The sequence below is a fragment of the Aaosphaeria arxii genome (genome assembly GCF_010015735.1).
Source record: "Aaosphaeria arxii CBS 175.79 unplaced genomic scaffold BU24scaffold_14, whole genome shotgun sequence".
In the NCBI taxonomy this organism is placed as follows: Eukaryota; Fungi; Ascomycota; class Dothideomycetes; order Pleosporales; genus Aaosphaeria; species Aaosphaeria arxii.
Window position 1 is genome coordinate 503,093 of NW_022983487.1, and position 23,868 is coordinate 526,960.

Genomic DNA, 23,868 nt, shown 5'->3' on the forward strand with positions numbered 1-23,868 from the left:
GATGCTGTTTTGAGCTCGCGGAGTTCCTGGGTGTGCTCAACTTCTTTTATGACCCATAGCTTTCGAGGAAGAATCTGCCTAATATCTGCTAGCGATAGATACGATACGGTTGCTGTGGTCCGTGAAGGAATAAGTCGTCTCGTATCTCTAGGCCTAATTGAAGTACATAATGTGTATGATGATCTTAAAGCACCAACTCCACCAATTGGACTTACTTTTGCCCAATACTGGTGCATAGTCTGGGAGCATCTCAACTGCATGTAGGCCATAGCAGTCTCTGTATGAAGAGTCTAACAGAAAATGTCTTATCGGGTCTCTATGTGGCCAGACACTGGAATGACCGATCGATTCATTTCCGTGCTCTGACCATTGCGGAGCTTACCTTGGAGTTATTCGCCTTCCATATTGCTGAGTGGCAAGAATAATATTACCAGCGCGTTTATCTTGTCAGCATGCAGTAGACAAAACTCTCCCGTTGCAGGAGTTAGGTCACCGCATCACTTCAACCCTGCCGCTATCATACGATTGAAACAATACCTGCGGGCAAATATCAAGTAATCGCATCGATTTCTGCAATATATTAGCAATTGAACCCATGATCTACGCCTGTAATTACCATCGACTGGCGCAAACTGTTCGCTGAATGACGCCCGAGATCGGTGGTTAAAACGTGTGCCCCACACATGAGCGACATGAATATACTCGCATTTGCATGATAAAGCGTTTATCATTATGGTAAATTCCGAGCGTGGCAGCTGGACAATGTAGCAATACCGTTGGGGTACTCGCCTTTGAACTATTTAGAGCTGTCTAAAAACCAAACGCTTGACAGCAAAGTGCCTACTCACTTTCCAGACTGCTCCATTGAGCAAAGTATACCGTAAGGTATGCTTGCAGAAACGAACGGGCGGTCGATAATGATGTCGAAAAGGCCCGGAATGAGATCATCCAGACCTATTGTCAATTCTTTTAGCCTTCTTCTCGTAACGCGGTAGGCGCGTGGGCTCTCGAGAATCTGAAATTATCAAGTTGCTTATGGGATACTGTTACTTCGGCAGTTACAGTTATGCAGCTTTGGCCTGGTGTTCCCGCTAGTTTGCCAAAGTTCAGGTTATATTCTCGCTTTCGTTCGCTTTCTTTGCCTCTTTTGCGGAATGTACGCCCGGAGTGCCCTGCATTTCATATGCCTGAATGTCCAGATCTAGCAGGAGTCTCATTACAACAGCTTGTTGAGAGGCACAGCTAAGTACCTACCCCCGCGAGCCTCCTCAGCCTTATGCGAACTCAGTCTGGAGCAAATGAGCGTCGATACTCTTATCTGCTGCATTGACCCCCCACCACTGCTTATACCATATGGATCTCTGTTACCGATGCACTTCAATGATGTTCGGCAGGGTGAAGCGAGTCACGGAATATCCGATAATAATTTGTTGTGCAGCCAACTAACCAATCCGAGTTCTAGGCTCTGCACATGCGGTACGGGCCGTACGGATGGCAGTGGCCCACCCGAGGTTTGTGAAAAGCTTATATTAAACTCAGTTCATATACTCAGTCGAGGTTGACAACCATTCCTGATAGCTTTAGTACTTAAGATACCATGATAGCCGCTCGATTCCTCTCCAATTGCATGTTAGAAGCACACAACGACAAGATGACCACCCAAACTCAATTGCTTGTCGACAAGATCTCGACTCTCACCAAGGGCCCTGGGTTTTCCCAGGATCCTGATGCTCAAGAGCATGTGTCGAACTTGGCTAAACAATTGTCCATTACATTAATATCCGCGGAAGATGCGGCCTATGAGCTAGCATACTATGTACGTAAACATCCCCGTTGTTCCTAGTGTTGTCAACTAATGCCATGTTCTTAGCCGATATACGCATTTGCAGCTAGAATCGCAGTAGACTTGAAGCTCTTCAATTTGCTTGCAGCCAGCTCCAAGGAAGTATCTGCACCCTATTTAGCAGACTTAACCGGGGCATCAGAGGAGCTCATCAGTAAGCTTACACTCTCTCGGTAGTGCAGTCATGTCAAGACTGACTCAGTAATTGTGTATTCAGTCCGAGTCCTACGCGTCCTTTCAGCCCTTGGATTCGTACAGGAGGCTGGTGAATGTCAATGGATTGCAAATCGTATTACGACTGTGATGAGCACTCCAGCCGCACAGGCCGCCCACAAACACAAGTGAGTATCTTTTCAGAAGCTCACAGAGTACATAAATGACTCGATTAGGTGGGACAACTGTATTGGTACGATGATAAAGATGCCAGCCTACTTTCGTGAAGTCGGGTATCAGCCACCAACCGATCCTGAGAAAGGGCCCTTCCAGTACGCATTCAATACAAACAAAAGTGCATTTGACTATTGGCAGGACCATCCAGAGGTGTACAGTAATTTCAATACCTTCATGCACGGGAAGCGTGCATCCCGACCTAGTTGGTCCGAGTGGTGGCCTGTAGAAGAAGTCATATTCAATAGCATGGAATTGGATGGAAATGGCCTCCTACTAGTGGACGTTGGTGGATCGCGCGGACATGATGTTCTAGCATTTAAGAACAAGTTTCCAAGTCGTGGCAGACTGATCCTTGAAGATTTGCCTGCAGTAATTGACGACATTGTGCAGCTGGATAAGGAGATCGAGCGGGTGCCGTACGACTTCTTCACCCCCCAACCAATCATTGGTTAGTTCATGCTTCTTCACATTACTTATACATTGCGACGTCACTAACATAACAGTAGGTGCTCGGATTTATTTCTTTGGCATGATCTTCCATGACTGGTCGGATGAATTTTGTCTCAAAATTTTGGCCCAAACCGTACCGGCAATGAAACGAGGATATTCCAAGCTGTTGATCGATGATGCATTTCTACCGACAAACAGCTGTCCAGCTGTACTTGCCGGTTTGGACCTTGCGATGATGGCTATGCACGCAGGGAAGGAGAGAAGTGAGCGTCAATGGAGAGATATGTTGCACAAAGCTGGTCTAAGAGTGAACAAATTTTGGACCTATAAAGGCGGGGCATCTGGACTCATTGAGACGGAATTGCTTTAGACTTTGTCTTTACATGTGTATGTATTGTGGAAAGCCCTGTAGAAGTCATGGAGGCACGATGGCTTTCACTATCTCATATATCTTTGTTACTGGCCATGGACCTTCTGGCGCAAGCACCACGATATCAGAATGATTGCCCTTATCAGAGTAGGTTAACCTTGTCACCGTCACTCTTGATTTGATCCCCTGGCTAAAGAAAGTGACGATCTCCTTGGCCTTACCTGCCCTCTAGACAGAAAAGATTACCCTCTGCTCGAGCAAGAGCAATATATTAGAGAACAATCTGCACGCAGCTGGAATCCAGTCCCAGTTCCACAGAAAATGATCGATATTCTTCGACTAGGTCTCATCGCTAACTTTGGTTCCTGGCCGTCCCGATGAAAGCCAATTCGTTTATGAAGAGAATTCCGTAAGTACTACAAATAATGAAAGAAGTCTTCGTTCGTGTTGATACAACCTAGCAGCATATGGTCAATTTCTTAAAAGGTTTTTACCGCTATCCATTCCATGACATACAAACACACCCCTCATCTTGTTCTAGTCAATAGCAAAAGGCAATGAAACCTTTACATGCTAGAGTGGACGTTGCTCTATCAATTCGTAACTCGACTAACACGGACTAAAGACGTTACCAAGTGTCCTTGAATGCCACTGCGCGGGATCTGGTCAGGTACAAGTTATGCAAAACATGCAACAAAATACGTGGTAGACATTGCGGTGGATACCGCAGATTTCAATGGAGAAGATACTGTCTCGACTTGGGGTGGCAACCTCAAGATTCAATTCGCAAGGTTTTCGAACCCGGTGTCACCCTAACCATGTCGTTGGCGGATAAAAAGGGAACCCCGCGCGAATCAAATTGAAACGCCTCGACTAACCCCTTCAGGCATGTATATATATGATTTCCAGGATCTAATAGGATGCACCAAATATATAGTACTGGGCGTGCGTAATTTACTGATAGATCACCGGGTACCGCGCAAGTCGATTTATTTTCTTCTCTTCTCTCCTGCTCTCTGTGCTCTTAAAGTTGACCCTTCCGTGAAATCACCTTTTATCGCACCATTTATCAGTCGTATGCTGTACGACCAAAATGCCATCAATGATTCGCCTGTGCGCGATAAGTGTGGCAGCATGCGCCGGTGTTCTTGCGGCAGCGTCATGCCCTGGTAGTGTCAGCCATGATGGACAGCCGGCTGGCGTTTTCAAAAATGTCACTGGAAGTAGGTATAGAACATAAGAATGCTAAAACCCCAGGTGTGACTATTAGCTAATTCATTATTGTAGTACAAGTCTACCACGCTTATCCTCCTTCTCAGTCAGGCAGCAACATTGAGATTATAACCGAAAATGCAATTCTATTCATTACCGACATATACGGAGTCCCGCTTCTTCAAAACAGACTTCTAGCTGACTCCCTTGCCCGCGCCAACTATACAGTCATTATGCCAGATCTTTTCCGTGGCGATGCAGTTCCTGTATCATCCCCGGAAGGACCGGCGCTCAACTTGACGGAGTGGCGGGCACGACATCCAGAACACGAAATAGATGGCATAATTGATACGATTGTTGATTACATCTACGACCTAGGTGTAAGAAGACTTGGTGGTGTCGGCTACTGTTTTGGTGGGAAATACGTTCCAAGGTTTATGGCGATCAACAGAGGCATCGATGTAGGCTTTATTGCGCATCCCAGTAATTTGCTGTCTTCCGAAATCGAGGCAATCGTAGGTCCCATCAGTATAGCAGCCGGAGGTAAGGCCTGGTGAACTCTTCTCCTCAATAAACGGCCACTAACATAATGCATGGTACAGAACTTGATGGAGGCTTCAACTCCACTCTTCGGCGAAACGCAGAAGACATCTTGCAGAAAATGAACTCCACCTATCAAACGAATCTGTATTCTGGTGCCCCTCACGGCTTTGCTGTGCGGGTAGATTTGAACAACTCAAGGCAGAAATACGCCAAAGAAGCCAGTTTCCAGCAAGCAGTGACATGGTTTGATACATGGCTGCGCAGGGGGTAGACTATTTTCATCAGCACTACTCCAAAAGCTGCGCAGAGATATTTAATTCATCACAAGGAAGATTATGATGGATATGCATCTGCGTGCATGCTCACAAAAGGTTCCGTGGAACAGAATTTGTGATAATAGTGAAGTACATGGAACGAATGCATAGGTGCAATTTGATACAATATAGCTTTACCTTACGATTGTACGCTTAAAAGTCCAGTGAATCTCATATGGATAACAAGGAAAGATGCCTGTGTAGCTCTCGACGGTCTGCCCTGTGCAGAGTCGAGAGCCTATGAGATGGAAAAATGGGCAATACATGGGATCAAATCCCTTCAATCGCAGTACTCAGTATCTGAACATGTAAGTCAAATGGACGAAATGCTGATACAAACTATTTTAGGCAAATTGTACATTGGTAATTTGATTGCCGTTAAAATTTACGCAGCGTTCAGCTCAGACTGGAATTACATCCGCCTTTCTTGATTTATCGATGCGGTCTGTCAGATTCTCGACTCTTGAAATTGGCAAAAGCACTACGTGACGCGGAAAATAGATGGTATGGAACGTGAACTCTTGTCCATACAAGAGCTGCAACTATAAAAGCCACATGACCATAACACAACAAAAAGCCACTTTGACACAACAGGTCAACCTGAATCTTGTTGTCTTAATCGATTCAACCTGAGATTCACTCATCAAAATGCAAATCACATCTGTTGCTCTGCTCTTAGCCTCGTTTGCATCTGCACTGCCGACCACGTCGCTCGAAATTACCAACATTGCCCGAAGCATTGTTGCCCGCGCCCCACCTGAGGCCAAAGCGAACCTGAAGTCTGTGGCATCTAGTGGTACGGGCTGCGCGTCTAACTCTGCCGCTTTTGTCATCAAGGATGATGCAGTTCTCGGGTTTGACTCTTTAGTCGTGGACTCCACGTTACCCGCCGTGATAAAGAAATGTCTTGTCACGATTGATCTCCAGGTGGATCCGAAGTGGAAATACACCATCAACAAAGTCTCACAAATCCGAGGTTATATCGATAATGCGTCTGGTTCTTTCAAAGCCATCTACACAGTCAACGGTACCACTGTGAGTCCTGAATCTCAGATTATTCAGTGTAGAATGCTGAAAGACATGCAGTCTGAAGTGTCGACCGATATCAAATCATCAAGTACTTCAGATGGAAACTTCTCCATCCGTTTGGAGCAGAACGGAGCGACTTCAGAATACGGCGGAGGCATATCTACGATTGATATTTCTTTAGCCTTGCTCCGTGATACCACAAGAGATGGGTCGGTCGCCGTTGACAGCCTAGACATTGGATTTGGATATTCCAAATGACCTATGAGGGATGAATACTCAGCTTACCACAAGACGTTGTTATGCAACGGATGGCTCCTCATGTCTCAATTTAGTAGACGGGCATGTTCCTTATAAGGTGACCGATGGGTTGTCTGTTGGAATATGCGCACTTACGGCGGGGCAAAGGGGGTGATTGTCACTTTTACCCTGGTGCTACGAGAATAGTTCCCACTTCATCTAAATTTGATGACCTGACATTGTCATAGTCAACACCAAGATTGATGAGCTTCCCTTGCACGAATCTAAATGGTCCGCTGAGAAATAACTGTGTTCCAACTTCTCAGACGACCTTGCCGGGAAATCGGATATGGATTGCGTTTCCTGAGCTAACAGACTGGCGACTAGCTGATTTCATTCAAATCGCAACCTTATCCGCCAACACCCATTACTTGTACTTGTGCCCGTTTCACGTTTCAGACTTTGAGTGCGTCCGAGCCGTGTTAGCTATTTCCAGGATTATTCCGACGTTCGAGACAAAAAGGCCACCACTGATAATTTCACGAGTTCTGTGCACGATGGATCATTTGGGAAACATGCACGATTCCCCACGTCCCATCCCCTCTTTAATTAAATCTAATTGGCTTGGTGTCTCCGATGCAGGGAAATTCTCCGCATGCCTTCCCACTCCCGGGATGCATGTATGATTTCCACCATTGAGAGTACCAGCAGCAGCATGATGGGTAGAATTATTCCATGCAACTCCGAAATTTCGGGTTCTACTAGTTGTTCAGCCCTATCAGGACTTCTTATATCTTGTGCAGCATTTGCAATTCTCCATCTCTAGGTTTTGGTTGTTCATCAAAGACATTCTCGCTGTTCTTTCTGCATTGCCTGCCGCCACCATGCGTTCATCAATCCTCACTTCTCTCGTCTCCGCGTCCACAGTCTGGGCATATGCCAACCCACTCTCCTGCAGCGGCGTTTGCGTGAATGCCCATGACCCTGCTCTTATCCGACGCGATGATGGTACTTACTTCCGATTCTCGACTGGTGGCAAGATTGCGATTCATTCAGCACCTTCAATCCAAGGCCCATGGACGTACCGTGGCGCAGCGATTCCAAACGGTAGCAAGATCGACAAAAAGGGCAAAGACGACCTATGGGTACGCCATCTGCAAATTGCAACCTCGGCGAAGTTCTCTGCTGACGTGTCTTACAGGCACCCGATGTTGCCAAAGTAGGCAATACTTACTATTTGTATTACTCTGTTTCCAGCTTCGGTGTCCAAGACTCTGCAATTGGTGTTGCGACAAGTACAAACCTCGACGCCAATACTTGGACGGATCATGGAGCAACCGGCATTGCTTCTTCCGCGGGAAAGAATTACAACGCCATCGATGGTAATCTCATCCACGATGGTTCCAGCTATCTCATGTCCTTCGGATCCTTCTGGGGCGACCTTTTTCAAGTTAAAATGGCCGATCCTCCACTAAAAACATCAGGCTCTGCGAGCAACAATATTGCGTTCAAACCAGAGGGTGAGCATGCCCAAGAGGCCGCCTTCGTGTACAAATACGGAGCCTATTACTATCTTTTCTTCTCTGTCGGTAAATGCTGTGGCTTTGACCAAAACCGTCCTGCTGCAGGACAGGAGTACAAAATTCAGGTCTGCCGATCAAGCAGCGCTACGGGCGGATTCGTAGATAAGAGCGGCAAGAAATGTACAGAGGGTGGGGGAACAACTGTGCTTGAGTCCCACGGCTCCATCTATGGCCCTGGAGGCCAGGGAGTCTTCAATGACCCAAGCCTTGGCCCAGTCTTATACTACCACTATGTCGATACACGCATTGGCTACGCTGATGGGCAGAAGCAATTTGGCATCAATAAGATCAACTTTGGGAGTGGGTGGCCAGTTGTATGAGATGATGTCCAATTCAGGAGATTTCTCGCAAGCGCTGCGTCACTGTTACCTATTTTATTCTTGTCTATACTTCAGCCGAATAAATCTTTCTAAATCACCCCTGTGCACATGTAGATTGTGTAAATGCGAGCAAGGGTGTGATTCGAGAACAATAGCAAGTCGGGTCAAAAAGAAAGCAGGGCAATGAAGGTCAAAGTGAAGGTGCTGAGCAATCTTCAAATGAAGAATAATATCCGTATGTAATGTGCCCTTTCCCACAATGCTTTGGGGTACTTTGTTCCCGGAAACACTACATGAACGTTTGGAGCATCGATGTTCCTCAATGCCAGCTCTACGAAGTAGAAATTGGATTGGTGAAGGCATTTAGATATGAAGAGACGGTAATACAAACTGAGGCCGATACTCGACAGTGTCGTGAGGTCAAACATTGGGGAAGAGAGGAATAAGGGCTTCTCAAATGGAAAAAGTCAAGTGATCATCACTGAGAAACCTATGTGGCAAATGTTGACTTGATCATATCATATCATTAACCTTCTCCAATGTGTATGTCATGCTTTTGGTATCATTGATCCTCAAGGTAGTGCAAATCTCATGCTGCAACAGCGCTTACAGCTCATCCTTGTCAACGCCCTCAATAGAGATCAACTCTGTCTCGAAGACTGTATGCTGTTAGCAACCACATACGGTAGGATACGATCAAGGGAACGGAACGTACTCAGCACGCTGTTGGCAGGAATGGGCCCAACCCCACGGGAGCCATAGGCCCAATCAGGTTGAATGGTGAGCTTCCTTTTCTCCCCTGGGCACATATCCAAGAGTCCTTGATCCCAGCCCTTGATGACTTGTCCTTGGCCGACCGTGAAGCTCAAGGGCTGGCCACGATTGTAAGAAGCATCAAACTCGGAACCGTCCGATTCGAGAGTGCCGCGGTAGTGCACATTGATCTTGTCACCAGCAACGGTCTTGCGTGCGCATTCAGCTGGGGTAGTAACTTCGGTCTTTAGGTGCTCTGGATGGAGGAGGGACGATTAGCATGTTGTGTGTAAGAGATGTTGGATGCTGTGTATGTAAAGTAAAGCTCGGATTTATTTACCGTTATTGATGATGGCAAAAGCGGCGGGAAGTAGTGCCAGTGCGAATGCAGCAGGAACCTTCATGTTTGCGATTGAGGGAGGCTAGGGCTGTTGGGAATCAGGATATATGAAACAATCGTTGAGCTTATTGTGACTTGTCGTGGATGTCAGCGTCGGGGTCGTCGGAAGAGGAGCTTTGTTGGTGGTGGTGTTGGTGGTGGTCGTGGTCTTCTGGGGAAGACACCGTCCCGTTCCTGAAATGTGTCCCAAATGTGGGGTAGCGTCTCCGTTTTGGTTAGGCTGGTCTCCAGCCAATCATGACATTCCTTCTAATGACCTACACACCGAGGGTGTTACTGTAGGTACCTATACCTAGGTGTATCTAGGTACATTGATCATAGATTAGGTATCTAGGTAGACACAGATATGTATGGGCTATGAGAAGGAAACACATGACTTATAGTTCCTGAATCCAGTGACATGAGAATCAAGTCAGACAGCAAAGCTTCACGTACTGAAACAAAGACACTGTTTGCTGTCATGTATGATTCATGTGCTTTAACACGAACCGGCTTCTTTTCTTCCCCTTCTCCTTTGCGACTTTAACATACCATATCCGCTAGCATTGACACGGATGTTGTGTTATATAGACGCAACAGCACGCTACATCAAATCATGCTAGCCTCGACCACACTAATATCAGATTCGACTTGATTGCGATAGTATTCCGATACCCCTATCAAATCCCAGAAACGCAAAATATCAAGACGCAAGAACAACAAAAAACCAGGACACTACTGTACTCGTTCTGAGCAGTGGTCTGGGCTTCGTATGAATCACTCCCTTCTGTTCCTTAGGTAAACATCGCTGCAGGCCCGGCGCAGCATTCTCAATCCAGCTTCTCTGGTGAGCCATTGGTAACGCGACATCTCCTATCGACTGAACGGTTCTTTGCTGGAGACACGGGAGTTCGCTGCGTTCTTTTCGTGGGTGATCGTCGGTCGCTTACGAGGGGCCTTCACTTTCTTTGCTTCTCTTCTAGTCGGTTGCCCATGTTCATCTCCGACCTGCTTCTTTATACGGCGACCGGCGCCGTTTTTCTCCCGACACAATCTGAGTATCTGTTTTTTCTGGTTGAGATCCGTCCGGATGATTTTCTCTGAACGGGTCAGCATCTCGATCTTGATTAGATAGTCGTTTCCCCGTCGTGATAACGAAATGTGGGGGTACTCGATTGCGAATTCGTCATCAAGCACAGCTCGGAGTGTCAGTATCGTGCCATTTTCTGTCGAAAGATCTCGGAATGCGTACTCGTAGGCCTCCTCCTTTTGTATGGCCCAGCTCCTGGTTCTGCCCTTGACGATAACCTCTGCCTTGCTTGGCCCCACTGCGGGCTTTCTAGATAATGGTCGGCACGAAGGCGTCTTCAACCGTTCTTGTGCGACTTTGTTGTCGGCACCTTTGATCTGCTTTCTAGAGCCCTCTTCTCCATCTTCCCCTTCCCTTTCCCTTTCACTGTTCCGCTTGGGAGAATAAATGGGATTTACTTGCCGCTGTTGGAAGGCTGTAGGCAATTTCTGTGGTATTTGTTTTTTGGCTTTTGTCGTTGTCTCTCGCCGTTTTGACTTGACAACAGCAGCCTCGTCTCTCTTAACAGCACGCGATTCGACCGTAAATCTTGCTCGTTTATCAGGTTGACCGACGAACCCAGCGTCGCTGGGATCTAAACCCTCGTCATCAACATGATTGTGCCTTCTCTTATTTGAACGAACTGACGGCCTTCTTCGGACTTTCGAAGTTAGTCATGACTGGATGTCCAAAATCTTAACAATAGCTTACCATGGCCAGTCCCTTTCTGCTCTGGACCGATACATTCTGTTTGGAATCAAGGTGGCCGCGTTGAGGGAAGAGGGAAGGAACATCGCTGGCGTTGGACTTGGATTTGGACTTAGATTCATGAGTATCTCGCATTGCTGTCCTAGTCGCTATATCCGAGGCTCCCTGTTCTAGTCCGTTGCGTTTCTAGCGGCTGTAAGCGATGGCTTAATACAAGTGTTTCAATGGAACTCTTACAGCCTGGGAGCGGGAGACTGATTAATTCATGCCTGATGCACGTGTGCAACTGGATTGTCGCTGGCCAGACAACTCGGGTGTCTCGTCCATATCTAATTTGCGTCGTTTTATAGGTAGCTCATCGTACGATGTATCAAGTCGGGAACTCCTGCGAAAAGTTACTCATCGATATCGGGCCGCTTCCATTGGCACTTACGCTGTACGCTTCATCTCGTTCACGGGACCGGTAGTACAAATCTGATTTGTGATGTAGGGAATTTGGATTAAAGTTGGAATCACTAAAATCAGGGCTGGGTTGCAGTTGATAAAACACGATCACAGAAAGAAAGTGTGTGTGTGTGTGGGTGTATGAGTGATTTAAATAAGGGTGGCGCAAGGACCTATAATCACTGTATCCAGTGAAACAACTGAGGGAGTGGTCGCGCTGAAGTGAAGTGAAAGCTGTGAGTTCGGACTCCTTGCCAGCCACGCGGATAATAGATAGTAAAATTCACTGCATCTTTTCGATGCCATTGTCTTGTGACCTATCATTGAGGTGGTGAGTTTCTGTGGTCTCAATGACCGTAGGCTGGTGATTATCTGAAATCCATAACCTGAATACCAACAGGAACTTCTCTAGCTCAGCTTTGTCCGGAAATTTACTTGTACAGAGCCTACCTAGATTGACCATAACCGTATTGACAATTCGAGCCGTGGCAATCTTTTCGAGTGAAGTGTTAGGCCCTTGAGGGAAGCCCTTCACTTTCGTCTAGTTAGCAAGAATACTTTTCTGATTTCCACTCTTGGTATCGCCGCATCATTGAACTCCGTCCGCGCTGACCAAATGTTCTGTTGTTCACTTTTTCCATCTTTCTAGCTATCGTCCTGTTTCCATGCCCATCTCGCTCAACCACAATCGATATTATCTCCCAAATTTTGCTGTACTTAAGACATATTGAGTGCCATAGGGTTCCTCCAAATTCTTCAAAGTTCAGAGAATCCGAAAGGTCTTAAGGAAGCATTGCCTGGGCTTGATGATTCCGATCGTATCTTGATTGAATACAAGCAAAAAAAAAAGCAGGAAGCTGTTTTGTCATACCTACCAGGACAGTCCTAAACACAACGCGAAGAGAAGATCAGCGCCCATCATTGAATATCCAAGTGACGATCCCACGGCAATGAACCTAGAGACAAAAAGCAGCAGATAGTAATAGCTATGAATATAAACCCGCATCCGAGCATACTTACGCTTTCATCAATCTTTGCAGGACATGAGACTGGTAAAAATGGTACCGTGGACTGACACAGATCGCGTAAATGTTCTAGCGCTATATCATGAGATGGACAAGGTAATGGAATAAAAGGAACATGGGGAGAATGTTCTGTGGGCATTTGGTCCGCCAATGGACACATTGTCCTGCGTTTCAGTATTTTCAGATGAAGGCTGAGAATATGATGCCTGCTGCTATGGGTGAAAATGATTGCTCCTATGAGTAGAGACATTATTCGCCATTCTCTCTATATAGATTCCTCTCACTATGAGCCTTGCTCGTCAGAGATACGAATTCGCATGCTGAGCTCCTCAAGCGACTGACAGGAATTAGAGCCTGAAATCCCTCTACCCGTTCGTCTGACCATCCTCACCACCACGTTCAAGGAATCCATTCAACAGATCTTCGAGTCTGCCACTGATTGCGAGCAAGCCTCACGAACCGATACTACCGAAGGGGTGAAGGTCTTCCATCGTTTGTATCGTTGTCGAAATCATTCTCAGCCAGTCCTTGTAATGTTCGGGAATGTAAAGAATCGAGGGGCAGCATCCTCTTTGGCGTTTAGGCCACAGTCGCCCCCCGAATGCGACCTACAAACATACTTCTGACTGGGTGCTTGCTCATTCAATCGAACGAGCACTCGAGAAGTAAAAGCTTGGACGGGCGTACAAGTAGTGGAAGCGTTGCGGCATACTGAACACCTTAAGTTTCCTAGAGGTAGATTCGGGCTAATTGTGCATTCAATCCCCAAGCTAGGAGCTGGGATAGCCAGTGGGATCGAGAAAGACGCTGCAACTGATTAGCAAAATGGAATTCATGATCGTTCCGTTCATGATGGACATGAAGACAAGCACAATGAGGAAGTGATCCAGTCACCCACCTGCAGTAACCTACCACGCCACTCGCTTAGTTGAAGTGGAGGCCTGGGGTTCCCCGGCCGTCAGCAGTTCTCCTTACATAAGCATCCTCCCAGTAATTCCCCCCACCCTTCCCTCACGGTTCATCCACGGACGGATCTCACCGTCACCATTCAGCCATTGAGTGAATGGACGATACATAGTACTTGTACATACCTTGGATGACCAAAATAAATACAAAGTGCCGTCTCCGTCTCCATCTCCATCTCCATTCTTACCCATACTTACGATTAGGAACGACCGTTAATACACCACCTCACCACCTTCCCCTTCCCCCTGTCCATTCTGGAACTGGATGGGCCAACTTATCAACCCTGTCCCGCATCATCCCCGATATCGCAGCAGCTATTACAAGTTCCTCGTCGTCTGCCCTGTTTTAGGGTAATGCCGATCGAAACCAGCACTCGTCAGGACGGAATCTTAAATCAAAGTTCATCGAGGAGAAGATATTGTGTATACGGTGCACATACAACGTTCTTGATCAGCCGCAACACAAGCTAGCCGCGAAATAGAAGGTGTCACTGTAGACCTGCACAACTGCGTTCGCAACCAACGGCGAGGCCGGTTGTACTACTCCGATTGTTGCTACCAGGTTGCCCTTCGAGAACACACGAGTCCTCTGTCTCCTCCGCATGGCATGGTTGCGTGATTCTTGGCTGGCATTAGAGCGCCTATCAGGATAGAGGTATTTGGGGCAGCTCAAACCCCCAGCGAAAGTTGTCACTCAGTATTATTGGCATTCCTCACGGGTAACTTCACACCTTGATAGATCTTTGCCCGTCGTAGATCCTCACAACGTTTCGTTCTCCCGTCACCTTGGCGCAATCGTTTACGACTGTCTTCCTAGTCGCACATACGCTTTCACCATTGCACTGTTGAGCTCCGGGTTACACAAGGTCAACACGACCGTTAGATGGTCCAATTCTGCTTAATGCCCCGAGGCGCCTCGGTGTAGTTATACACAAGTCTTGTGGTATATCCTCCCAAGACTTGTATCCAGATCATCATGGAACCACCGGATTCCACCACAGCCTTCACGTCTCTTCCCTCCGAACTCATCCATCAAATACTTGGCTATCTTCCCTTGTCCGATCTTTTGTCCACTGGCCTCGTCAGCCGCTCTCTACATGAGCATTCCCAGCAAGACAGTTTGTACCACTGCTTCGTGCAAGAGAACGTCCCAAGCAGGGTTCTAGAAAAGCCCCCTAACTCATCATGGCGGGAACTTTTCAAGTCTCACCATCCATTTTGGTTCATTCCTCGCAACAAGATCTGGTTCTCCGACCATCCCCACACTGGAAAATTACTAGTCGCTCGATACGATCATCGAATAGATGCCATCGAAGCATATTCCATTGTGGCCGAACGAAAGCAGCCGAGCGTTTTAGCCTGGGATTGGAATCCTGAAGTCATCATCCATACTTTCACGCCTCGCATACAGCTGGATCTGAATGTGCCAGTCATTCGTCTTGATGCTAATGCCTATCAACATGCGGTTGGTGATCAAGGTTACCGACTGCAAAAAGAGATCCCAATGCACTTACACGGAGAATCTCCGAGCTCTTCCACCGGACTTTTCTCCCAATTAATGTTGACGCGTCCATGGCCGAAGGCAATAACAGGAGCATCGACGCCAGTTTGGCCACCACTTAGCCTCCCGAGCAGTACACGTACACGCAACGACTCAGCATCCCATTTCCGAGATGTGCAACATCGACCCTCTAAGCTTCCCGAGATGTCAACAGATACGTTCAGATTGAGGAGGTGGATGCAATTCTCCCCTCGGCTTCAGAGCATGGGGGCGCGAATGGGTGAGGACATAACAACTTGGGCCACATTGCCTGAACAGTACTACAGGCCCACTGCAGACAAGCCGTGGCAAGGCATATGGTGCGGTGATTATGCAGGACACGGGTGTGAATTTTTGGCTATCATGCAACCCGACGACCCTCTGCCTTTACCTGAAAGAGCGGAATGGGTAATGCGATTACGAGAACGTCAAGGTAGCGTCAGTAGTTCTGATTCTTGGAGCACTGCCCCTACCAACGCCACTTCGGACGACGACGCAGACGGTGACGAGACCATGCATGAGTCCGCAAATGGCCTAGAAACGAGTGTTGCGACACTGCAAGCGCCCGATCACGAAGACTCATTCCACGACCCTGCTTGCGTTGCTGACGATGAACGGATATACCGTGGGCGGATCGAGGCCGTTAAGCTAACCGGAGACCCCAATATTCCCCGTGGAGAATATACGTTTATTGCGCCAGACATAAGTAACAATGGTCTGGTACGCATCGCGACCGAGGAGTTATTCAAGGGGGCGAGGATAGTCAAAAGTGTTGGTCATATTGCCGCCAGAGGCTTTAGAGATGGTGGGTGCACTTTATGGGCGTCCGGCGGCGAAAGCGAAAGGACTTCCTCAATGGTTCCAGTTAGCTGACGCAGAACAGATGACTACATACAGTCTCAGTTGATTCTTATATCCCATGACAGACTCGCCCAATATTGGGAAACCTTTGGCCACGTATCATTCTACCAGCGCGTAAATGTTGATGACTTCGTCAAAGTCTAATCCTGTCTCCGACACCGTTTTTGGTTGCGGTACTCGACGATGATGAATTTAACGTTACGCTACCAATGCTGCGCTGCGGTCATGGGGATTTCCAGCTTTGTGACGTATGTAATCATCACTTTCCTTCCTGTCTTCAAAGGATGGCCACAGTACATAGCAGCACATGGAATCTCGGCGTGGGTGGGCGCATAGTTACCTATCGACGACATTGGCAAGGACGACGTTTCATGATGCATCGTAACATAACGTAACGTAACGACGAGTAGTTTCCGGGGTACATTGAGCGGATAGATCTAGATGTACGGAGCAATACCGTACGATTAATTAGTGAGGGATCATGGGATAAGCATTTCGATGATGCAGCCACGGTGCCACCACAGTACACTCGAGTGATACGACAGCGAAAGGTGTACATAGGTACATATATCTCATTGCACTAATATGAAAACGGACTAGTCTGATTGAAATCCGAGAATCGGCCAGACGCCAGGGAACATCAACACCAAAATTTCCCCCACGACGTTCCAACTGCCCGACTGTCGCATTGCAACACACAACACCCCTCCAATGGCTGCACGAACTCTTAGAATAGGTCAGTGAAGCTCTTGTCCCTCCTATTGTTGAATTCCACACCTTCCCCACCCATTGATTTTGCAATTGACACTTCTAACCCAATGTAGGTCTCATTCCTGGCGATGGAATTGGCCGTGAGGTCATACCCGCCGGCCGTCGTGTGCTGGAAGCCCTCCCTACCTCTTTGGGCTTGAAGTTCAGCTTCACACACCTCGATGCTGGTTTCGAGACGTTTCAGAAGCAAGGTGTTGCGTTGCCAGACAAGACTGTCGATGTTCTCAAGAGCGACTGCGATGGTGCGCTTTTCGGAGCTGTCTCGTGAGCATCCACATTCCATGATCATCCCAAACAAACAACATAACGTTGTGGACAAGCATGGACAATTCATTAATTGGACCTGTAATTTTATAGCTCCCCTACTGTCGCAACTAAAGGCTACTCGTCTCCCATTGTCGCTCTACGAAAGCGCCTCTCGCTGTACGCCAACGTTCGTCCCGTAAAGTCCACTCGCTCCGCCGCCCGCCCCGTCGACCTCGTCATCGTCCGTGAGAACACCGAGGATCTCTACGTTAAGGAGGAGAAGACCTACAATGCGCCAGATGGCTCCAAGATCGCCGAGGCCATCAAGCGTATTTCAGAGACAGCTTCGTTCAATATCTCCGCCATGGCTGGCGACATTGCTCTGAGGAGACAGAGGGTTAGGGACGGTGGCGTGGACAGCATTCACTCCCGTCCTCTCGTCACCATCACACACAAGAGTAACGTCCTCTCACAAACCGACGGTCTGTTCCGTGAAACTGCAAGGAAGGCACTGGGACTCGACAAGTACCAGATGGTTGGGGTTGAGGAGCAAATCGTCGACTCGATGGTCTACAAGCTGTTCCGCCAGCCGCAGGACTATGATGTTATCGTTGCACCAAATCTTTATGGAGACATCTTGTCTGACGGTGCTGCCGCACTCGTCGGCTCTCTCGGCCTCGTCCCCTCCGCCAATGTTGGAAGGGACTTTGTCATCGGCGAGCCATGCCACGGCTCAGCCCCCGACATTGAGGGCCAGAACATCGCCAATCCTATTGCCACCATCCGATCTACTGCCCTCATGCTCGAGTTTCAGGGCGAGGAGCAGGCTGCCGCCAAGATCTATGCCGCCGTTGACGCAAATCTTGAAGAAGGCAAACTTCTCACCCCCGACATGGGTGGAAAGGCCACCACCACCGAGGTCATTGATGATGTCTGCAGTAGGTTGTAGCTGATAGGTTGGGCATAGTTAACATCTATGTACGGTGCGATCGATACCATTGAGAAGTCAATCGACTCTACAAGTTGGGATCCCATCTTGGATTAGGTGAAAAGAATGCAATGCCTGCATTCAAAAGATCTCGCCCATGATTTACACTCCAGTGATGCTCTCTGCGTGCGTCTGTGCATGTCCTCCGATGCCTTGTCTATACCATGTGCCCAGTGGAAACATCTACGGCTGACATGCCTCTAATACTTAGACGTTCCCTTAGTCCAGATCGGCATCGCTAGCCTTCCCCTCCTTTCCGTGAACCATCTCGAACTTCTCCTCGGCAGATTGGGCTCCATCTTCCTCCGCTTCTACGGTCGGTAGCAGCTGGATGACGACTACGAAGAGCTCGGTGTTCGTCTCTTTGTTCTTCAACACATATCTGAGTGTGTGAGTACTGACCAGTTAGACTATGAACTTCCCAGGTACAAATGAAAAATCTTGCTTCAATCCGAAGTAGGAGAGAATAAAAGGATAGGAGAAAGAAGGTTCCTGAACTCACCGAAGCGGCTGCCCATCCCAATGACCAATGATACTTATCGCTGGCATTCCGTACCCAATCTTGAGTGCAAACTCATTGAAGTCAAGGTAAGGGTTGAAGAAATCACACTTATACTCCCTCCCAGCTTCGAATTCGAAGTCTTTCTTACTTTGCTCGGCGAGAAAATATTTCTGCCGTTGGGCTGATCCTCCTGGAATCCCGAGCTCTTCTCGTAGAGTCACGCCATCCCCCTCTGCGCCTTCTTCGTATACCACATAGTCCTCCTCGTCATGTTCCTCGAGGTTATTCTCCAGCGACGATTGATCCTTTGACCCGATTCTCAATACATTTATTGAGGACAGGAGTGCGCCATAGAGGTAGGGCTCATCCCCATATACATCGCCATCCAGGCCCGGATCTATCCACCACTTCACGATGCCGAAGGCCTTGTCGAAGAGGGGAGGCAGACGGTCGCGGATAGGATGCTCGAAATCGTTTCCGAAAACAAGTTGATCACCAGCAATGGAATTCTTCGGTGTGAAGGAAAAGGATATTGAATAGCGATCGTAGACGTGCTTTGAGTGTGAGAAGTACGGCGATGTGGAAGGTGAGCCTTCTGGAAGTCCTAGTAGCGGGTCATATTAGTGGGAGCCAGCGTTCTGTGAACAATGCAACACACCTCGGTAATCTTTTATTCGCATGTATATCTTCGCGTCGATGTGTTCTGACGCTATTGTTAAGGGGTCTTCGGAGTTTACGAGCACATCCTGGTGCGTATTTCGATCATAGGTTGGGCCCGCTGTTACACGGAGGTGATATTGCTCGTGGTGAGCCATAGTGGAGAGTATTCCGAACTGAACGCACCAGGTAGCTGGCTGAGTGGATATTGATGCTTCAGGTAGCACGCAGGCAGGAAATGATATACCTGGAAATATAATACAAATAGCAGTTACAGTAATAAACAATTAGGTTGTGGGGGATTGGGTGTCGTGTTGATGGTTTTTGGCGGGGGCGCTGGAACGAGCAAAATTATAGATCATCAAAATGACGTCCGATGGAAGGACAAGGGTTGGTGGGTTTGGCCATTCCTATATGGGGTTAGCGTATTCATGCCCATGCATGCATCCATGCACATCATCATCATCATCAACAACATCAAAAACGTCAACATCAACGTTAACGTTAACACAAACATTAACAATATCAACATTAATGTATCCTTCTTTTCATTCTATTCTAGACGTGTTACCTTTACAATAACCTCTATCATCAATTAGTCGAACACCGTGCACATACACACATACACATACACATATACACACATACACACATACACACATACACACATACACACATACACACATACACACATATACACATACACGCTCTCAGTTTCCTCATATTACGCCTTCACATCAGTACCTACACCAGATACAGCTATATCCATAATGCATCTCGTTCCGCGAATTCTTTTTCTTTCTCCCTTACTTCTGATACTTCCTTTCGCTCTGGTTCATAGATTGGCTCAGCAAGGCAATTCTCCATTTCCTGATAAGGATCCACATCTTGTGTCAATTTCGCATAATCAATTGATATTTTCCCAAAGATCATCTACCCCCCTGTTTCGGGATGTGCCTTCAATGTTGGAAAAAAACTCAAGTCTTACTACTTGTGCCGAATCACATGTCTTCTCTTCTCATTCTCTTATACGAGCAGCATCACATGAGGTACAACTAAATGCAGTCATCCTTAACTTATTCGTCTTCCACATATCACGATTGCGAGTCTTTGATGAATAACCACAATAATTCCGGCTGCTCTTCTTCGCTTGTCATGCTCCAAGTTAGTTATCGTTACGTTTTTCCAGTGAATCAATTAGGGCCCTCTCCCTTATGGTAATCAGCGATGAAAGTGAGACAATGATACCTGTTGGGGCACAGCTGACGCTCGGACTATACCATATCCTAAGCTCCACCCTCTGGCCTTCACTTCGCCTTCCTTCGCCTGCCTTCGTCTTCCTTCACTTTCTTCCCCTCCAACCCCATCCTCTACTTCTCATCCTGCTCCAATCACCTTCCTCATTTCCTCATATTCGTACACAATTGCAGCCTACCGATACCTCCCTCAACGAAGTGATACAGCCTTCAACGTAGTCAGATCCGTTGCACTGTTCGGGTTTCCACCATGGCGATCACAAAGTTTCTGAAGCTTGCGTTCGTAGCTCTGTCCATCGTTGCGGTTGCGGCTCACCCGAAGTTATCCGATTCGGAGTTGGTGAACTACCAACACAACCTGAAGAGGATAACCGAAGCCATCGGCCGCTGTATCGAGACAGACCCCAACTTGAAGGCACGCATGATGGCAAAGCGCGCAGAGACTTTCGGCCACCTCCGTCAAGATCGTGGTTCCGACGCTAAAAAAGGTAATATTGATCTTTTTCCTTGATAAGCCCCTCTCGTGGTTGAGACCTTACTTCTCTCTGTCACCACGTTCATTTTCCTAACCTCCCGCAAGCGCTTGTGTCCCGCGAATTCCGCCCCGATAGGAATGCCCTCGCCAAGTGGCAGGATTCCGACCATGAGCACAAAGGCCAGTCGAAAGACCCTCAAGATATATTCGACTTCAAGTGGGGAAACGATCCCCTCCGCAAGCCTGCCGGGTGTGCTCTCTCGCCCGAATCAATCTATGGTCCTTTCTGGGCTGAGGGGCACCCACGTAGACAGGACATCCGCTCTAGAGACGAGGGCATTCCGATGAGACTTGCTCTTCAGGTTATCGATGTGAGCACCTGCAAGCCAATGTGGAATTCTCGCGTAGATGTCTGGCAGGTAAGCTGTTGGGAAAGTCCGCCTTCTGATGAAATCGGCCCTGATCTGAACTTAGGCCAATGCTATCGGCCAATACGATCCCAAAGTTGACGGCGCTCTCCGTGGATGGCAGCCTACTTCCAAGCATGGCACCGTCGATTTCGATACCATCTTTCCTGGTCATTATCCAGGTCGTGCAAGCCATATCCACGTATCGGTTCGTCCAGACAACAAGCCCATGGCACATGTTGGCCAAATCTACTTTGAGCAGAGACTTCGTGACTACATTGAGGTGAAACGTCTTGCCCCTCTTGGCCCTGAGCTTCCGCTGACTTCATGCAAGACTACACCTGAGTACACGAAGAACTCAGACAAGAAGCCGAAGTCCAACATGGATGATACCTTAGCCCCGTATTCAGCCTCGAAGGAATATGATCCTTTCGCTCAGTATTCCTGGCTCAGTGAAGATGCCAATGGTAGGCCTGTCCGCACTTCACAGTACCTTCATCATTTACTCATATACATAGATGGACTACTTGCGTGGATCGTCATGGGTGTCAATGCCTCAGATCCCACCATTGAACAGCCCCCAAAGCCGAACTAGACTTGTTTTTCGTCAACAAGCAAATCCACATGAACAAACAAACGGCTGAATAAGTTCTTTTTGCAAATCGTGCCCAGGAATATGTGAGTTCATTAAAAGGAATTCATGGATTTTGCGGGTTGGTCGTTCGTGGCAGAATAAACGGCACAATGCCGCGGTCAGATTACGTAGGACTGGAAAGCCACACAGTTTCTATGGAGTGAATACTTCTCTCAGCACCCGGGAAATTATGATGTCTTCACTGCTTTCTTCGCGAAACCCGGATGGTGTAGTTGTGATGCAATTACTGAACGCCAAAGCTCGTGAAAGAGAGCGATATTGCAATAGTTCTACTATGAAATCACTCAATGAAGCGACACATCGATAGATCTCTAGGTTCTAACGAAGAAGATTGTGTGGTCACGGGCATCCGTAATCGTCGAGCGATTGACAAATACAATGGGTGTTTGATGTTTGATTTTGCATCAAGTACCGTATATCTACAGAAGACTTGACCCAATGACCGTAACTACGTGAGAAGGATCTGCACTATAGTAGTTAAGTGGGTGGCTCCTTGATGATTTTGAGCATTAGCGGAACCATCCGTGATGTGGAAAAAGTTTCAGTGATTGATTCAATATATTGCATTTAAGACGTTAGCCTAGACAGCAGTTTTTGCCGGAATGTTATTAATGATGCGGCTAGAGTCTCTATGTCCTTGAGTAGAGATGCACCGTCCATCGCATTCTCTGTAGACTCCCCAGATCTCGAGATATCCCTAGCGGCTGTAACCTCATAGCAGTTATTGTCAGGATATCGTCTGCCGTTTCTCATTGCGTCGGACTGGCTAAGGTCCCTCAAAGCCTTTAGCCTGATTGGATGGTTTTGAAACTCTGCAGTGACTTGCCTAAATGCAATGTCATCTGCTAAAGATTCCCCATTTCCGGTTTCCGAGGGATCGTGTGGCGGCGCTGATGCGTGGTCTAAGGACCGCGTACGAGCTTTGGGTTGCATGCTTATAGGAATAACAGGGCACTCGTTGGTAGCATCATGCGAGGTTTCAGTTCTACCTTCTCTTATGGAAAGTACCCCTGATGATCGCGAAGACAATAGCGAGCCAACATCTATTTTCGAGCTTCGACTGGGAGTATCCTGCACGCTTCGTATGACCGATGATGATGATGGAGGAGGCTGCACAGGGGCTTGCTGATGAATAAACGTCTCAGCCAATATTCTAGGTCGAGGATATGAGGATTTCGTCCTTTTGAGTAGATTAGGAGCAAGGGGTCGGAGTCGTGAAATTTCGTGATCAAGCAGATTCTGAGGGATAGAAGTTTTTCGATTGTTCGAAGAGCTTGAACAGTGGTGCTCTAATGATGGGGGAAAAACCATTGGCTTGTTTTGTGGCGGTGGCGAATTTATTGCAGAACTCTGTGAAGATAAATTCTTCACAGCATCCTTTAATTTAGCCACCACGTTAGTAGCATCACTCCAATCTGCCGTTGCCAGTGCTTGTCGTTCTTTGCGTAGCTCGAAGAATGACGGTCGTCGGCGAGATGAAGTAGACGGTTTGATCATCGCGCCAACCGATTGTAAACATACAATGCTTGCACTAAAGTGAACCCTTTGCTGCAACAGACCTAATGTATCGTAAAATGATACATTTCCATCTTGAAATCCGATAGCGATTTGTACTTTAGGATTAATGCAACGAGTATCACCGAACGGAGCCGATGCGTTTGCTACTTTAGAATCGTGTCCTCTTCTTCCGAGACCTATCTTACTAGGGTGCAAAATATTGACACAAAGACATGTTGGTACTCCAAAAACACGCCAGGTCCGGAGAATGTGAACACTTCCAGACATGACACACAGCAGTCGGCACTTCCCGTCGTGGCCAAGGGTCACGATTCTTTGGACATCTCTCATAAGAAATGACAACGACATCATTCCTCCC

The 23,868-nt window shown here is 47.6% G+C and overlaps 11 protein-coding genes across 11 annotated transcripts; 8 read left to right on the forward strand and 3 right to left on the reverse strand.

Annotated features, from left to right (window-relative positions):
* Positions 1 to 1,651: 1,651 nt before the first annotated feature.
* BU24DRAFT_468277 (S-adenosyl-L-methionine-dependent methyltransferase) lies at positions 1,652 to 3,053 on the forward strand (the record flags this gene model as incomplete). The annotated part of the gene is made up of 5 exons (XM_033532509.1): positions 1,652 to 1,816; positions 1,871 to 1,997; positions 2,061 to 2,184; positions 2,233 to 2,681; positions 2,740 to 3,053. The coding sequence occupies 5 exons, from the start codon at positions 1,652 to 1,654 to the stop codon at positions 3,051 to 3,053; spliced, it is 1,179 nt and encodes a 392-aa protein (XP_033377643.1).
* Positions 3,054 to 4,039: 986 nt separating this feature from the next.
* On the forward strand, positions 4,040 to 5,220 carry BU24DRAFT_380773 (alpha/beta-hydrolase). The gene is made up of 3 exons (XM_033524725.1): positions 4,040 to 4,276; positions 4,341 to 4,808; positions 4,868 to 5,220. The coding sequence occupies exons 1-3, from the start codon at positions 4,147 to 4,149 to the stop codon at positions 5,077 to 5,079; spliced, it is 810 nt and encodes a 269-aa protein (XP_033377644.1). The 5' UTR covers positions 4,040 to 4,146; the 3' UTR covers positions 5,080 to 5,220.
* A 505-nt stretch (positions 5,221 to 5,725) lies between these two features.
* Positions 5,726 to 6,476, forward strand: BU24DRAFT_455821 (uncharacterized protein). The gene is made up of 2 exons (XM_033531396.1): positions 5,726 to 6,157; positions 6,209 to 6,476. The coding sequence occupies exons 1-2, from the start codon at positions 5,771 to 5,773 to the stop codon at positions 6,407 to 6,409; spliced, it is 588 nt and encodes a 195-aa protein (XP_033377645.1). The 5' UTR covers positions 5,726 to 5,770; the 3' UTR covers positions 6,410 to 6,476.
* Positions 6,477 to 7,272: 796 nt separating this feature from the next.
* On the forward strand, positions 7,273 to 8,291 carry BU24DRAFT_402102 (glycoside hydrolase family 43 protein; the record flags this gene model as incomplete). The annotated part of the gene is made up of 2 exons (XM_033525514.1): positions 7,273 to 7,533; positions 7,590 to 8,291. 2 exons carry the CDS (start codon positions 7,273 to 7,275, stop codon positions 8,289 to 8,291), a joined length of 963 nt encoding a protein of 320 aa, XP_033377646.1.
* Positions 8,292 to 8,897: 606 nt separating this feature from the next.
* Positions 8,898 to 9,448, reverse strand: BU24DRAFT_358980 (uncharacterized protein; the record flags this gene model as incomplete). Its single annotated transcript, XM_033524017.1, has 3 exons — positions 8,898 to 8,950; positions 9,007 to 9,300; positions 9,385 to 9,448. The coding sequence occupies 3 exons, from the start codon at positions 9,446 to 9,448 to the stop codon at positions 8,898 to 8,900; spliced, it is 411 nt and encodes a 136-aa protein (XP_033377647.1).
* An 848-nt stretch (positions 9,449 to 10,296) lies between these two features.
* Positions 10,297 to 11,335, reverse strand: BU24DRAFT_415230 (uncharacterized protein; the record flags this gene model as incomplete). Its single annotated transcript, XM_033526275.1, has 3 exons — positions 10,297 to 11,087; positions 11,141 to 11,153; positions 11,204 to 11,335. 3 exons carry the CDS (start codon positions 11,333 to 11,335, stop codon positions 10,297 to 10,299), a joined length of 936 nt encoding a protein of 311 aa, XP_033377648.1.
* A 3,023-nt stretch (positions 11,336 to 14,358) lies between these two features.
* On the forward strand, positions 14,359 to 16,341 carry BU24DRAFT_86943 (uncharacterized protein). The gene is made up of 2 exons (XM_033534729.1): positions 14,359 to 15,979; positions 16,058 to 16,341. The coding sequence occupies exons 1-2, from the start codon at positions 14,611 to 14,613 to the stop codon at positions 16,177 to 16,179; spliced, it is 1,491 nt and encodes a 496-aa protein (XP_033377649.1). The 5' UTR covers positions 14,359 to 14,610; the 3' UTR covers positions 16,180 to 16,341.
* Positions 16,342 to 16,581: 240 nt separating this feature from the next.
* BU24DRAFT_86970 (Isocitrate/isopropylmalate dehydrogenase) lies at positions 16,582 to 18,452 on the forward strand. The gene is made up of 3 exons (XM_033534730.1): positions 16,582 to 16,771; positions 16,860 to 17,070; positions 17,164 to 18,452. The coding sequence occupies exons 1-3, from the start codon at positions 16,747 to 16,749 to the stop codon at positions 17,999 to 18,001; spliced, it is 1,074 nt and encodes a 357-aa protein (XP_033377650.1). The 5' UTR covers positions 16,582 to 16,746; the 3' UTR covers positions 18,002 to 18,452.
* Positions 17,999 to 19,537, reverse strand: BU24DRAFT_428850 (DUF1769-domain-containing protein). Its single transcript, XM_033529577.1, has 3 exons — positions 19,201 to 19,537; positions 18,543 to 19,146; positions 17,999 to 18,437 (listed from the first exon to the last, which is right to left on the reverse strand). Exons 1-3 carry the CDS (start codon positions 19,355 to 19,357, stop codon positions 18,260 to 18,262), a joined length of 939 nt encoding a protein of 312 aa, XP_033377651.1. The 5' UTR covers positions 19,358 to 19,537; the 3' UTR covers positions 17,999 to 18,259.
* Positions 19,538 to 19,696: 159 nt separating this feature from the next.
* Positions 19,697 to 20,267, forward strand: BU24DRAFT_428851 (uncharacterized protein; the record flags this gene model as incomplete). The annotated part of the gene is made up of 1 exon (XM_033529578.1): positions 19,697 to 20,267. A coding segment is annotated over exon 1 (278 nt), but the record flags the coding sequence as incomplete, so codon positions are not given.
* A 258-nt stretch (positions 20,268 to 20,525) lies between these two features.
* On the forward strand, positions 20,526 to 22,328 carry BU24DRAFT_497475 (aromatic compound dioxygenase). The gene is made up of 4 exons (XM_033534268.1): positions 20,526 to 20,943; positions 21,036 to 21,349; positions 21,405 to 21,804; positions 21,856 to 22,328. The coding sequence occupies exons 1-4, from the start codon at positions 20,706 to 20,708 to the stop codon at positions 21,930 to 21,932; spliced, it is 1,029 nt and encodes a 342-aa protein (XP_033377653.1). The 5' UTR covers positions 20,526 to 20,705; the 3' UTR covers positions 21,933 to 22,328.
* The last annotated feature ends 1,540 nt before the right edge of the window (positions 22,329 to 23,868 follow it).

What these genes read in the sequence shown, in the direction of transcription:
- BU24DRAFT_497475 (XM_033534268.1), top strand. Translation starts at nt 20,706, where the DNA reads ATGGCGATCACAAAGTTTCTGAAGCTTGCGTTCGTAGCTCTGTCCATC. An exon ending in TGGTTCCGACGCTAAAAAAG is followed by an intron (nt 20,944 to 21,035) that starts GTAATATTGATC and finishes ACCTCCCGCAAG; the next exon opens with CGCTTGTGTCCCGCGAATTC. An exon ending in CTCGCGTAGATGTCTGGCAG is followed by an intron (nt 21,350 to 21,404) that starts GTAAGCTGTTGG and finishes ATCTGAACTTAG; the next exon opens with GCCAATGCTATCGGCCAATA.
- BU24DRAFT_380773 (XM_033524725.1), top strand. Translation starts at nt 4,147, where the DNA reads ATGCCATCAATGATTCGCCTGTGCGCGATAAGTGTGGCAGCATGCGCC. An exon ending in TTTCAAAAATGTCACTGGAA is followed by an intron (nt 4,277 to 4,340) that starts GTAGGTATAGAA and finishes TCATTATTGTAG; the next exon opens with TACAAGTCTACCACGCTTAT. An exon ending in CATCAGTATAGCAGCCGGAG is followed by an intron (nt 4,809 to 4,867) that starts GTAAGGCCTGGT and finishes TGCATGGTACAG; the next exon opens with AACTTGATGGAGGCTTCAAC.
- BU24DRAFT_86970 (XM_033534730.1), top strand. Translation starts at nt 16,747, where the DNA reads ATGGCTGCACGAACTCTTAGAATAG. An exon ending in TGCACGAACTCTTAGAATAG is followed by an intron (nt 16,772 to 16,859) that starts GTCAGTGAAGCT and finishes AACCCAATGTAG; the next exon opens with GTCTCATTCCTGGCGATGGA. An exon ending in GCGCTTTTCGGAGCTGTCTC is followed by an intron (nt 17,071 to 17,163) that starts GTGAGCATCCAC and finishes GTAATTTTATAG; the next exon opens with CTCCCCTACTGTCGCAACTA.
- BU24DRAFT_455821 (XM_033531396.1), top strand. Translation starts at nt 5,771, where the DNA reads ATGCAAATCACATCTGTTGCTCTGCTCTTAGCCTCGTTTGCATCTGCA. An exon ending in ACACAGTCAACGGTACCACT is followed by an intron (nt 6,158 to 6,208) that starts GTGAGTCCTGAA and finishes AAAGACATGCAG; the next exon opens with TCTGAAGTGTCGACCGATAT.
- BU24DRAFT_86943 (XM_033534729.1), top strand. Translation starts at nt 14,611, where the DNA reads ATGGAACCACCGGATTCCACCACAGCCTTCACGTCTCTTCCCTCCGAA. An exon ending in CGCCAGAGGCTTTAGAGATG is followed by an intron (nt 15,980 to 16,057) that starts GTGGGTGCACTT and finishes GACGCAGAACAG; the next exon opens with ATGACTACATACAGTCTCAG.
- BU24DRAFT_428850 (XM_033529577.1), bottom strand. Translation starts at nt 19,357, where the DNA reads ATGGCTCACCACGAGCAATATCACCTCCGTGTAACAGCGGGCCCAACC. An exon ending in GCGAATAAAAGATTACCGAG is followed by an intron (nt 19,147 to 19,200) that starts GTGTGTTGCATT and finishes ACCCGCTACTAG; the next exon opens with GACTTCCAGAAGGCTCACCT. An exon ending in TGGGATGGGCAGCCGCTTCG is followed by an intron (nt 18,438 to 18,542) that starts GTGAGTTCAGGA and finishes CTAACTGGTCAG; the next exon opens with TACTCACACACTCAGATATG.